Source organism: Artemia franciscana, chromosome 16 (genome assembly GCF_032884065.1).
Source record: "Artemia franciscana chromosome 16, ASM3288406v1, whole genome shotgun sequence".
NCBI lineage: Eukaryota > Metazoa > Arthropoda > Branchiopoda > Anostraca > Artemiidae > Artemia > Artemia franciscana.
In genome coordinates this window covers 16,745,222-16,759,562 of record NC_088878.1, presented here as the reverse complement: position 1 = coordinate 16,759,562, position 14,341 = coordinate 16,745,222, and the positions used below count along the sequence as shown (strand labels likewise).

Here is a 14,341-nt window from a genome sequence, read left to right as displayed (position 1 = left end):
TGTAAAATAATCTCTGAATGGCTGGCACTCACTCAATAACACCTCCAAGCGAAGTCTGAAATGTGATCTTTGACACAATGGCAAAAAATTTGAATCCACGCCAATCGCTTACATGACAAAAACCAAATAAGAATTAATACCGTCAATTTGGATATGGAAAAAATTCAGTATTCTGAGTATTATTTGGTTATTTGTGTAAACGTAAAGATGGTAAACTTTCTTCTTGAACAGCCATGGCTAAATAAAATTCATTTTCTTCTAATATCTGTGAGGTGACAGAGATACGGAACACCACTGAGCGAAAATGATATGGCCTCAAAGAGAAAAATGATTCCTTGGAAAAAAATATCGTTAATCAGCTGCATAAGAGAAAATCATCTTCTTTCCACTCCATATTAAGCTAGATCTAATGAAGAAGTTGGTAGAAGCTCTAAATATGAATAGAGTATGTATTGTATACATATGAAAGAATATACCTCAAGTGACTCCAGAAAAGGTTAAAGCTGAAGTATTTAATGTCCCAAATGTTCAGTATAGTTTTGATCAAGGTCAGATATAATTCAGTAAAGTTCAGATTATTTTGTTCAGTATAGATGAAAAAAGAAATAACTTTGTCTTAAGATGTAAAATCACCCCCCAAAATCTTTGGCAAGAAGCCTGTAAGTTACAAAATTTGCCCATTGTTTACGTATAATATTTACTTTTGGGAAGTATACAGACATTTTTTGGTTGGGGGGCGGGGTTGCGATTGGGATGTATTTCCTTAGGGAGAATCTCCTTTGGGTAGGGAAATTTTCAAGAGAGTGGATTTTTCAGGGAAAATGTTACACGGGGGATTTGACATAATTACTATAAGAAATTCTTTTTAATTGTCTTACATTCTCTTTGCCAAATTTTACAGGCGGAGATGTTCAGAGGGAATTACCCGAGGGCAACTTTTCGTGTATTTTGACTTTCGGTCAATAATTTACATGGAAGGGGGTAAATATGGAGTTATTGAGAAAACAAATAGAGATTAAAGCTCTATTCAAATGAAAGAATACTACTGAGTTTTTTTTTAGACTGAATCGTTCCTAAGCAATTTTATGGGGAGGGGGATTTTCAGGGAGGATGGAACCGTCTAGAGGTAATCTGACGACGGCTGGGGGCACATTAAGCTGGAAAAAAATTTCCAAGGAAGAGTTTTTAGTGAAAGGGGGGCGCATTTAATGGAGGGTGAGCCATATTTACCGACATGAAATTAAATACAACAAAAGTTTTTTTTAATGGAAGTAAGGAGTAAACTTAAAACTACAAACGAGCATAAATTATTCTATATATGCAGGGCTGCCCTCTCCTCAATACTTTAATCTCTTTTTGCTAAAGTTTAACTGTTTGTCCCAATTTTTTAAGAACTTCTATTGAAACACGGGAGCCGTTTAATTAGAATAAGAAGCTTTTTTAAAGTGCTAACAGCTTTAGCGTGCAGAGCAAGGTATTGAGAAAGGGGTAAATCTTCATATACGGAAAAAATCTGTCAAAATTAATAACCTAATTTCATTTTAGTTTTTCATTTAAGGAAAGTAAGCTTTACTTACTTAGAACTAAAGCTATTAAGACAGAAAGTTTAATTTTTCAACTGACAGTAAGGAGCGACATTAAAACTTGAAACAAAAACTTAAACTTTATTGTTCCGTATAAGATAGGGGCTGTCCTCCTAAAAGCCTTACTCTTTACGCTTTGGACTCTTTTTCAAAAATATACTTTTTATAGTAACAAAAAAAATTAGCGTAAAGAACGGGGTATGAAGAAGGGGCAGCCCCTTTCATATGCAGAATAATTTCTGTTCGTTTTAAGTTTTAATGTTGCTCCTTACTTTCAGTTAATAAACTTGTTTTCTTAATTTAATTTACCAAAGCAAAGATCATTAAAATTTTCAAACCAATCTGAATGAATTTTCTTTAGCTCTTTTGAAGGCCACAAATTTTAGCTCTTACCCAGACCAAATTTTACTTGTATGTCTGGCAGTCCTACTTCTCTTTACAAAGAATCAGCCAATGGTCGTTTAAACTTGGCAGGTTTCCAGACGACCATTTTTTTCTATACTCTTGTTCATTAAGGTCTACTCGACCCAAGGACTTAAAAATGCGAGCTTCGGGCCAATCAGAAAAAATGGCACCCTTTTTGTGCTCTATTTTTTGGGTGGTGCCCCTGTGCTATTTTTGTAAGGTTACATTGATTACCTTGACCCATGGACTTACTGCCTTAGGTTTAAACTCATCCTATCTCCCTGTTAAGAAAAATATTTGGACACTTTGGTCTGGTAACAAAACCTCAAAAATTTCAAGCCGATCGAGAAAATAGTTTTCTCACCATTTACAGGCCTTATACTTGGGGGACCATTGAACCCTAACTAAAAAACGAGTTTGTCCTTTTTGGACTTGATGTGTCGCAAAGATCGAGTTTCCTTTTAAATTTGTCTTGTTCATTTGGGTCCTGGTGGCCCTAAAATATAAGAATTAAATTATTATGCCGATCAAAAAAATGATATTCCCCTTTTTTGGGGCCTATATTCCTTTAACTAATTTTTAGTGCATGGGGTCCTTAAATACAGGCTTAACGGTCTTAGATTCAAACCATTCAGAAGAAATTTCACCATTTGTCACGCTTCATTTCAGGGATAACTTCATTTCATTTTTTTTCTCTTTCTCATTTGGCTTCTTATAGCCCAAGGACTCGTGATATAAGTTTCGAGCCAATCAGGTATAAATATTTTTCGCTTTATTTACGACCCTTTTTGGGGGAGACCATGCCCCAGAAGAAGTTCTTTTTTGTATTTAGCTTCCTTTTAGCCAAATATTTTACAGCTGTAGGTCTTAAACTGATTAAGGAGAAGTCGTTTCTGGGCCTCCTAACGCAACCCTCCCCTGAGCAAACCGTGTGATCCTCATGCCCAGGGAATGACACCTAAGAATTTGGAGTCAATTACAAACTGACCATCAGACACGCCTTTTTTTTCACTACACCTCTTTTCAAATTTACTTTTTAAATCGTTTTATTTTCGTTAATTGTACAAAAAAGAGCATATTGTAATTCCATTTGATTTATATCCACGTGTGGTTGTTCACCGAAACAATTTGGTTGATGGGTTTAAAGATGGTTTCATTGTGTGTAAACCAAGACAGAAGCTGGAATATATGGCAGGATTTTTCTTTGTTGAAACAACTTTGTTAGTTTGGTTTAAACTCTTAGGGTTTCATAGATCATAGGCAACCCAATAGCATTAGCCCCCTCTCATGTCGTTTTTTCTCCAAGTGTATCAAGTAGAAATTTTGAGATAGCCAATCTATTAAAAACAGTCGGGGTTGAAACAACCCCTCTGAGCCTGGTGCAAGGGTTATAGGTGATGCCTCATGGGCATGTAAGGTTTTTGGAAGGGCGTTGTATAAATTTCAGAGAAAGCTCTTTTAATTAGAAATTGAAAGTTCTAGTTTCCTTTTAAGAGTCAGAAGTGAAGGAGGTCGATTTGCCCCCACCGAAACACTTCTCTTTTCGCCAAACGCATCCGATTAAAATTGTTACATGGCCATCTTATTCAAAATAGTCCAAAGGACATTTAACAATAACTCCAAGGTCGACGCAATCCACCAGATTCCTGGGGCAAAGGTTGTTAGTTATGCCCTAGAGGCATATAAGATTTTATGGAATAAATTATCATATAAACCTCGGAAGGGGCATTTGATTAGAAATTGTAAGTTGTAATTTCCTTTGTAAGAGTCAAAATTTATTTGAGAGCAACAAACCCCCTCCCTTCTGCGCTCATCATATCCCAAAACAAAAATCCTATCAAATTTTGAGACATAAGTTTTCAACAGGTCAAGAAAGGTCCAGAAATTTTGCCTTTGGGAATGTCAACCCTCCACAGCCCTCAGGGCAAGGGCGGTAAGTTAGACAATTTGTCCATTATTTACATATACGCTATTGAGTTTCCATATAGATTATTATCACTTTCCAGAAAGAGAAAGGACATTCAGGTGAGCCTTTCAGCGATTGTTGAAGGGAAGATCAAATTGACCAAAAGGAAATATGTGCGTGCTTCTACAAATGTTACCACCGCTACCACTTCTAAATTTACTTCAACTACTTCCACTACTGCTTCTATAACAACTACCTGCAAGGCTAAGAGTATTGTGACGAAAATTTAAATGAATATAAAGGTTATCAAAAGGACATATCAGCAACGTCATAGCAACGCCTAATTGCATTAATTTAAAAATTCCAATTCATAATGAGCAGGATGTTCAACTGACCAAAAGGCAATACGTTAATACTATTGCTGCTACTAGTATTTTTAGAGGAACACGGGATGGAACACGGTACTAAGTTTAAAATGATTTCTATAAATTAAAAGGAGTCAATATATAATGCTGACCAATTCTGCAAAAGTACATTGTATTGATTTAAACAAAGTTTTACGCTCATATTGTCAAAAGTGAACAAAATTATTGTTTATTTAGTCAAAATAGAAAATGTTCAAATACCCCGTTCTTCCCTGTATCTGGGGCAGATCGGGGTGTTACTTTAAAAAGTATATCTAAATAAAAAGAACTGTTATTTTGTCTTTTTATTTATTTTGATTAAGGGGACACAACTATTGAACAAATCTTATTTCATCACATTAATCTGATTCTGATTAATTAAATTAATTAACTAATCTGATTAATAAAAATAAAACTATAATTCAAAGTTTTTTTTATCAGCTATAACTGCAATCTTCCCCATCCTTCGATTCGTCCTTTTTGCACTTCCTCTGACAATTGGAATAGGAATTAAATTTTTAGGTGAAACAATAAACATAGTTGCAGAGTCATTCATGTCTGTTGTCATCCAAGAGCATCCAGGAGTAGCCTTGTCATACATGTTAAATTGAACCATTTTAGCTGTGGTGCCATTAACACCAATGGTAGGGCTAGAAAGTGTAACATCTTCTCCCCTATTACCACAAGTGTGGGGATTTACTTTATCAAAAGATGAGTCAGACGAAGACTTTGTTCTTTCTCTGTCGTTGGAGGATCCTCAATCACTTTTTGGGTTGAAAGTCCGGCTTGTTTGATGTCAGTAGTATCAGTGGGTGCCAAGGTTGTGTCTGGATTAGGTGGTCAAATTCTTGTTGCTATAAACCCCTTAATTGCAGTATTTGTAGAGGAGCTTATAAACACTGATCCGAAGAGCGTTGAAATTTGAAACAGCTTTACGACTTCCCCTGGGTTGCAACAGAGCTACTTTCGATGCTCGCTAGTGTAGTGAAGGCTCTAAGGCCTCATGAAAGACACATCGAGCGGTTGTAACTTGTAAGAACAATACAGGGGTAAACACAGCAACGAAACGCCATTATCTCTTGCGTAGTCTATGGCCTCTATGTTCTTGGTGTGGGTGGAATGTCTGTCTAATATGAGAAAAACTAGAAAGTCCTTTGATGCCTTTGAAAATGCTACAAATTTTTTAAACCATACTAAGAACAGCTCAGCGGTCATCAATTCAGTGTTGTGAATCTCAGCCCAACTCCCTGGAGGTAGTCCCAGGTCAAATTCCTTCTATATTCTTCCTCGGAAAAACTAACATCAGGGGCATGTTTGATCCACTTGGAGCCATGCAAATAAGGCAATTTATGGTTTTCCCCATTTTTGCAGAAGTTATTGCACCACCCTGTCATTTACCATTCAAGCAATGATTTTTGAATGCTTCATAGGGTTTACTGAAACAACTGTTTTATTACGATTAAAGATTTGCAACACTAAATTTGTGCTTATCAACCAATTGAGTTAGTAGCAAAAAAAGAAAAAAAAACTATCGAGAGCCAGTTTATTTAATCCCATAGCTTTTCCACCAGATGTTGACTCGCGCTTACGAATAAACAGAGCAGGATTTGTTTTAAAAACTCTATTGACCCAGTCTATACCCGCTATTTCATTTTGAAATATATAAGTTATACCATTTCATCGAACTAACTAATAAGCTGAGGCACGTTAAGTGCTTCATCGTCAGACCAAATAACCGTGTTTCCGTAGTTTTTAAGTATGTCACAAGCTGAAGTTCCTGTTCTGTACTGCATCGTCAAATCAAATAACCGTGTTTCCATAGTTTTTAAGTATGTCACAAGCTGAAGTTCCTGCTCTGGGGTAGATTTGAACTTTCCCAGCAGTATTATCAATCAGATACTCAGGATTATACTTTTTTTTAATGTATCTTTCAAGAGGAGTTTGGGGAAGTTCAAACTCATTAGAAGCCTTCAGGCCACCACATCGACCAGAAATAATCGTATCAACAGCATTGTTTATCGCCTCAGTAGACCAGGATTGTCTGTTTGTCTTTTACTTATATACACGAACCATCTGGAAATAAATTAAGAAAAGCTACAGACCCAATTTCAAGGACTGGTCAGATCAAAATAGTGCGGGGCGGAATGGGGCGCTTCACCATTCCGCCCTAGGAACACGCCTTATTATTTGGAGATTTTGGTCACGCGAAAACTTCTAGAAAAGAAACATTAAGGCGACTAAAAAAGCCCATTGAACGTACTACACGTATAACTTGCTATAGTTTTAATACAAAGAAGTGTGTTGACCGTACCTTGATTACAAAATCAATAAAAGTTGCAATCCAGCAGCTAATAACCAGCAAACAACAGGTATACTCATCAAACGAAAGGAAAATAAACCTATATGAATGCCGTTGTTTAGCTGTACGTTGCTGGAGTAGTTGTAGCCATTGCCGCTTGGCGCAGCACCTTTCTTGTCATTTAAAAGTTGCCTACCCCGTTCCGCCCCTTACCCCATTCCATCCGATGTTCCCCTACTATTACTACTAATACTACTACAATTAACACTAATACCACTATTGTGACTACTATTATGACTATGCCTAAGGGTGTCAAAGTGAAATTTTAAGGGAGTAATGAGGGTGGCAGGAATACTGAATCACAGCGCGCCGTTTGTATGCAGGAGGTGAAAAGAGCGTATCAGCAATATCTTAAAAACAGGCTGGTGTGTGATGTTGAAACAAACAGGGGTCATTGCAGATGATGTCAGAATCAAAAAGAGCAAAAATTAACATGAGTAGGATTGACAACACCCACGCCTTCTCAAGACCAGAACATAATTTGCACTTTACTGGGAAAAAAAAACAACTAATGATCGCGAAATGTCAGTTTAATATACAAGTGCTGATATTTTATCCTGAAAGTCTTGATACGATTTTATTTATTAAACTCAAAAAAGTGAAAATACTTTTTATGAGTTTTGTTTCAGTAAAGTGCAAAATATATTCTGGTCTTGAGAAGGCATAGGGGTTGTCAACCCTACTCATGTTAAGCTTTGCTTGTTTTGAGTTTGACTCGGTTATTAACGGCAATTTTCGGTCTTTTTGGTTTTATTATTTATTAATGGTGATTTCTGATTGTTTCACGCTTGGAAGATTATTGGAATTTATTTCTGCTCTTTTCTGGTTTAATGTAGCTCTTTACTTTTCTTGGAAAAATTATTTTTGTGGAAATTGTTTTTTAAATTAATTGTAAATAAAGACCAAATTAGCCGTCCTCGTCTAGTGGTTAGTATGCTAAACTTGAAATTCTTTGGTTGTGAGAACAGGAGTTTGAGTCATGGTGTCACTGGTTCTTTGGTTTGAAACGATGGTCATTGTCTACTATTCTCTTCTATTTCAATAAAAAAAAAAGTATGCAACATGAATAGAAATGCTGTTCAGCAAGATCAAGCTTATACTTTTACATACCGAATCCAATTAATGCCGATTGGTGTTATCGATATTCATTATATAAAATAAGGTGTAATAATTTTGTAAGCTTATGATTTTGATTAAATAATAGGCCGAAGCTTTCACCATTCTCTGTAATCACTTCCATCAATCACTGGATTAGGTTTCTAAAGAAAATTCTCTTCTCCACAAATGAAAAACTTTTCTTTATCTTTCCTCTTTTACAAATATTCTACAAGTAGCTTGGAATTTTAAGCAGTTCTGCACATGCCGTAGGTTCTGCTGGAATTTTCTCTGTTGTGTGTAAAAACTGGTCAGTAATCCACTAGCAATTCAAAGTGGCAAGCTATACTTCTAAATATAAGATATACTTCAAAATGGATTTGCGTAGTACATTTAAGTCGGCTTAAAAATGGGAAAAAGACAGTCAAAACAATTAAAACAAGAAGCAATTGACGGACTTCTTAGAGATACTTATTGTAAGTAATTAAATTCTCAAATGTAAGATAAATAGGGTTTCACTATATTGAAGCGGTACTTCTGATAGCCTATTATAATTTTCTTAAATTATTATGTCAGTTTTGCATATTTTTTTTTTCATATTATAAATTTCAATAAGATCAAGCTTATTTCTGGATGGCAATGCTAAGTCGCACTTAGGGGATTTTTTGATGATTTTATTGAAATGATGGTTTTTTTTCGGTAGATGGTTTGATTGGAATTTTTTTTGCCTTACCCAGCTCTTGCCCAGCTTATTTCTGGGTAGCAAAGCTAAATTACACTTGGGGGATTTTGTAATGATTATATTGAAAAGATTTTTTTTTCGGTAGATGGTTTTATTGAAATGCTCTTACCTTACCCAACTCTTACCCATCTTATTTCTGGGTAACAAAGCTAAATCACACTTAAGGGATTTTGCATTTGTTTCATTGAAATGATGGGTTTTTTTTTCGGTAGAAGGTTAAACCCGTAGTCAGTGCTTCTGGAAATGCACTTTTCAGCATCAGGAATTAATCAGAAAACCAGTTGATCCTGTTCCTTAATTAAATAAAAAAAAATAGTTTTTTTAACTGAAAGTAAGGATCGACATTAAAACTTAAGACGAACAGAAATTACTCCGTATACGAAATGGGTTGTCCCCTCCTCAACGCCTCGCTCTTTACGCTAAAGTTTTCAATTGTTTAAAAAAGTAGAACTGTGCCAAAGAGTCAAACTTTAGCGTAAAGAGCGAGGGATTACGGAGGGGACAACCCATTTCATTTACGGAGTAATTTCTGTTCGTTTTAAGTTTTAATGTCGCTCCTTAATTTCAGTTAAAAAAAAAAACTAGTTTTTTTATTTAATTTCTGAATGTTTTTGAATTAATGCATGTTTGATTTTGGCTCTCCGCACATAAATTATTAAAATGGAATTTTCATATTAATTCTTTTTTTGGATAAATGGCTTTCTCTTAGTTTTGATCAGACTATTTTGAGAAATAAGGGGCGGGGAAGGAGGCCTCGTTGCCCTCCAACTTTTCGGTTTCTTAAAAAAGCAACTAGAACTTTTGATTTTTTAACGAACGTTTTTATTAGTAAAAAATATACGTAACTTAAGAATTAACTTACGTATCAAACTTTTATATTCTTATATTTTTATTATGTATATGAGGGGGTTTGTCCCCTCGTTAATACCCCACTCTTTACGCTAAATCTCAAGTTTTGTCCCAATTCCTTAAGAATGACCCCTGAATCAGAAAGGCCGTAGAATAAATAGTTGAAATTACTAAAAATACTTTAGCATAAAGAGCTAGGTGTTTATCTCCTCCTAAATACCTCGCTCTTTATGCTAAAGTATTTTTAGAACCCCTCATATGCGTAATAATCTCTGTTAGTTTTAAGTTTCAATGCTACTCCTTACTTTCAATTGAAAAAAAGGTTTTCATGTTTATTTTTTCATCTTTTTTTATAGTAATGCTAGAAAATCCCGCGCCCTTTTCATTGAATTTCTCTTCCCCTATGACATATTCCTCCAAGGAAAGATCCTCCCACATAGCCCCCTCCTCTCAACCCCACCCCCAAACCAAAAAAATCCCCCTGAAAACGTATGTACACTTCCCAATAGCCATTACTGTATGTAAACACTGATCAAAGTTTGTAACTTGCAGCCCCTCCCCTAGGAACTGTGGGGGAGTAAGTCATTCCCAAAGACATAGTTATTATGGTTTTCGACTGTGTGGAACAAAATGGCTATCCCAAAATTTTGATCCATTGACTTTGTGAAAAAATAAGCGTGGGAGGGGGCCAAGGTACCCTCCAATATTTTTGGTCACTTCTAAAGGGCACTAGAACTTTTCTTTTTTGTTAGAATGAGCCCTCTTGCAACATTATAGGACCACTTGGTCGATACGATGACCCCTGGAAAAAAAAAAATAAACACGCACCCGTGATCTGTCTTCTGGCAAAAAAATACGAAATTCCACATTTTTGTAGATAGGAGCTTGAAATTTCTGCTTTAGGGTTTTTTCTGCTATAGGGAAATTTCTGCTCTGATACGCTGAATGCGATTTTGTGATTTTCGTTAAGATTCTATGACTTTTAGGGGATGTTTCCCCCTATTTTCCAAAATAAGGCATTTTCTCAGGCTCGTAACTTACGATGACACAGACTAAATTTGATAAAACTTATATATTTAAAATCAACATGAAAATCCGATTCTTTTGGTGCATCTTTTAGCATAAAAACGCGCCGCTCTTTACGCTAAAGTTTTTACTGTAGAGTTAAGAGAAAGAATCGAACTTTAGCGTAAAGAGCGGGGCGTTGATGAGGAAAAGCCTCTTTCATATACGGAGTAATTTCTGCTCGTTTTAAGTTTTAATGTCGCTCCTTACTTTCATTTAAAAAAAACTTGTTTTTTTTTTGTTTAATCATATTCAAGCATGCATCGCCCCGTATATCACTTTTGATTGGGCATCATGTGGAAATGAGTTTTTTGTTTCCTGTGTAGGATCAAAGAATGTAAATTACTGGCTAAAAATTTGGTTTGTGTATGCGTATATTTTCTATTAATTATATCCTTCCATTCCTTTACTTCACCTTCTATTTTACTTTCTTAGCTTAATTGAGTATATTTCTAAGCTATTTTTGGTTCTATAAACCATTTTATTGCTATCAATCAATTTTGAAATTTCAAATTTGGTGCTCTTGTGTATTATTATGTGTTTCATTCACTTAAAAAAAAGAAATAAAATCATTCTGCTTTACTGATTCTTTCTAACATTTTGTTCACAATCTTTGCTTATGTTTTATTTTATCTATATTTAGTTAAGTGTGAGTAAAATGAATGAAGTTTTAGAGGTTTTGCGAGTTCAGGGTGCTAAAATAGGCTTGAAAATTAATGTTAAGAAGACTAAGTCACTAAGGCTAGGAATAAGTGAAGATGAACAGGTGACATTAGGTAACGAAACGATTGATCAGGTTGGGAGCTTCAGTTACCTTGGTAATATGATTAGTAAAGATGGATGGTGCGAGCAGTGAAGATGTTAAAAGTAGAATAGCTAAGACTCAGTGTGTTTTTTCACAGTTAAAAATTTTTTTTGGAAGAATAGAAAGATAAGCCTGCAAACCAAGATTAGAATACTGTAAGCTACAGTGATGACAGTGGTCAAATATGGTTCTGAAGCATGGGTGCTCCGAAAAGCTGATGAGAATTTACTAGATATTTTCCAGAGAAATTGCCTACGGATTGTTGTGGGTACCCGGCTGACTGACCGTATTTCAAACAGTAGGCTGTACGAAAAATGTGGTTCAATCCCGCTTTCTAGGGCTATAATGAAAGAAAGGTTGAGATGGCTAGGCCACGTTCTACGGATGAAGGATGACAGATTACCGAAGATTTTCCTTTTTGGCCAACCGTCTGGGGCTACACGGAAAGCAGGTCGTACTTGTCTGGGTTGGGAGGATGTCATAAATAAAGATTTAAAGGAAATAGGAACTTCCTGGGAGGGTGTAAAGAGGGAGGTTTTAAATAGATTAGGTTTGAGGAGGAGCGTGCGTAGCTGTGTTGGCCTCAGGTGGCTTGGTGCTGCAGTGAGTTATTAGTAGTAGTAGTAGTAGTAGTAGTAGTAGTAGTAGTAGTAGTAGCCAAAATGGTAAATATTATCATTTTAAAATCAGATATGCCTATCCACCTCATGGCCACTGACCGTTCAATCAGCTCAGTGACTTTAGTGTGGGATGAAATACAAAAAACAAGTTTTTTTGAACTGAAAGTAAGGAGCGACATTAAAACTTAAAACAAACAGAAATTACTTCGTATATAAAAGGAGCTGGTCCTTCCTCAACGCCCCGCTCTTTACGCTAAAGTTTGACACTTTCTCTCAACTCTACTTTTTAAAACAGTAAAAAACTTTTGCGTAAAGAGTGGGGTGTTGAGGAGGGACCAGCCCCTTTGATATACGCAGTAATTTCTGTTCGTTTTAAGTTTTAATGTCGCTCCTTACTTTCTTTGAATTAATGCATGTTTTGATTTAGGCTCTCCGGAAATGAATAATTAAAACGAAATTTGCATATTTATTTTTTGGGCTAAATGACTTTCTCATAGCTTGATCGAATAATTTTGGGAAAAAAGGAGCGGTGGAGGAGGCCTAGTCGCCCCCCCCCCCAGTTTTTTGGTTACTTAAAAAGGCAACTAGAACATTTAATGTTTTACACTTCCCCATAAACGTTACTATATGTAAGCACAGGTCAAAGTTGGTAACTTGTAGCCCCTCCCACGGGGACTGTGGGGGAGTAAGTCGTCCTCAAAGACATAGTTATAAGGTTTTTCGACTATGTTGAATAAATTTTTTTTTTTACAAACGTTTTTATTAGTAAAAGATATACGTAACTTACGAATTAGCTTACGTAACGAACCTTTGTATTCGTATTTTTTTATTACGTAAATGAGGGGGTTTACCCCTTCAGCAATACCTCGCTCTTTACAACAAAGCTTAAGTTTTGTCTCAGTTTCTTAAGAATGACCCCTGAATCACAAAGGCCGTAGAATAAATAGTTGAAATTACTAAAACTACTTTAGCGTAAAGAGTGAGGTATTGAGGAGGGGACGAATCCCCTCCTCAAAATTTTCTTCCCCCATGAAAAATTACTCCATGGAAAGTTCCATGGACAAATTATTCCATGGAAAATTTGATTTTTTACAGACGTTTTTATTAGTAAAAGATATACGTAACTTACGAATTAGCTTACGTAACGAACCTTTGTATTCGTATGTTTTTATTACGTATATGAGGGGGTTTACCGCCTCAGCAGTACCTCGCTCTTTACAACAAAGCTTAAGTTTTATCTCAATTCCTTAAGAATGGCCCCTGAATCACAAAGGCCGTAGAATAAATAGTTGAAATTACTAAAAAATACTTTAGCGTAAAGAGTGAGGTATTGAAGAGGGGACGAATCCCCTCATATGTGTAGTAATTTTTGTTCGTTTTAATGCTGCTCCTTACCTTCAGATGAAAAAACGTTTTATATTTATTTTTTTATTGATTTTTTTTAAATAATGCTAGAAAATCCTGCGCTCTCTTCATGGAAATTTTCTTCCCCCATGACAAATTACTCCATGGAAAGTTCCTCAACAGCCCCCCCCCCACACCAAAAATCCCTCTGAAAACGTGTGTACACTTCCCAATAACCATTACTATATGTAAGCACAGGTCAAAGTTTGTAACTTGTAGCCCCTCCCACGGGGACTGTGGGGGAGTAAGTCGTCCTCAAAGACATAGTTATAAGGTTTTTCGACCATGTTGAATAAAATGGCTATCTCAGAATTTTGATCCGATGACTTTGGGAAAATGATTAGCGTGGGAGGGGGCCTAGGTGCCCTCCAATTGTTTGGTCACTTATAAAGGGCACTATAACTTTTTATTTCCGTTAGAATGAGCCCTCTTGAAACCTTCTAGGACCACTAGGTCGATACGATCACCCCTTGGAAAAAGAAAAAAACAAACAAACAAATAAACAGGCATCCGTGATCTGCCTTCTGGCAAAAAATACAAAATTCGACATTTTTGTATATAGGAGCTTGAAACTTCTACAGTGCGGTTCTCTGATACGCTGAATCAGATGGTGTGATTTTCGTCAAGGTTCTATGACATTTAGAGGGTGTCTCCCCCTATTTTCTAAAATAAGGCAAATTTTCTCAGGCTCGTAACTTTTGGGTAAGACTAATCTTGATTAAACTTATATATTTAAAATCAGCATTAAAATGCAATTCTTTTGATGTAGCTATTGCTAACAAAATTCCGTTTTTTAGAGTTCTGGTTACTATTGAGCCGGGTCGCTCCTTACTACAGTTCGTTACCACGAACTGTTTGATATATTGTGTCAGAGCCTAAATTCCTGAAGCATTAAGATAAAACAAAAAGAATCAAATATTTGTGAAAAAGGGGAGATCTATGTTGTTGGCCGGCTCGTCATTTTTTTTTTTTCGGCAGCATTTAAGACTGTTTTGATCCAAAATGATTGTTTTAAAATATGAAGTGACAGAACCGAGCGTTTGAAACGTAATACCTCAGGGCACTTGGACTTCTAATTTTCATTTAAAGAAGCATTTTCCCAAT

At 35.9% G+C, this 14,341-nt stretch overlaps 1 protein-coding gene across 2 annotated transcripts in view; it reads left to right on the top strand.

Annotated features, from left to right (window-relative positions):
• The first annotated feature begins 8,072 nt into the window (after window positions 1-8,072).
• The window catches only part of LOC136037142 (frequenin-1-like), a 73,691-nt gene continuing 67,422 nt past the window's right edge, over window positions 8,073-14,341 (top strand). For both annotated transcript variants that reach the window (XM_065719645.1, XM_065719646.1), the window contains exon 1: window positions 8,073-8,228. In XM_065719645.1, the coding sequence (XP_065575717.1) occupies window positions 8,162-8,228 (67 nt within the window). In that variant the 5' untranslated portion in view covers window positions 8,073-8,161. The remainder of the gene's footprint in view (window positions 8,229-14,341) is intronic.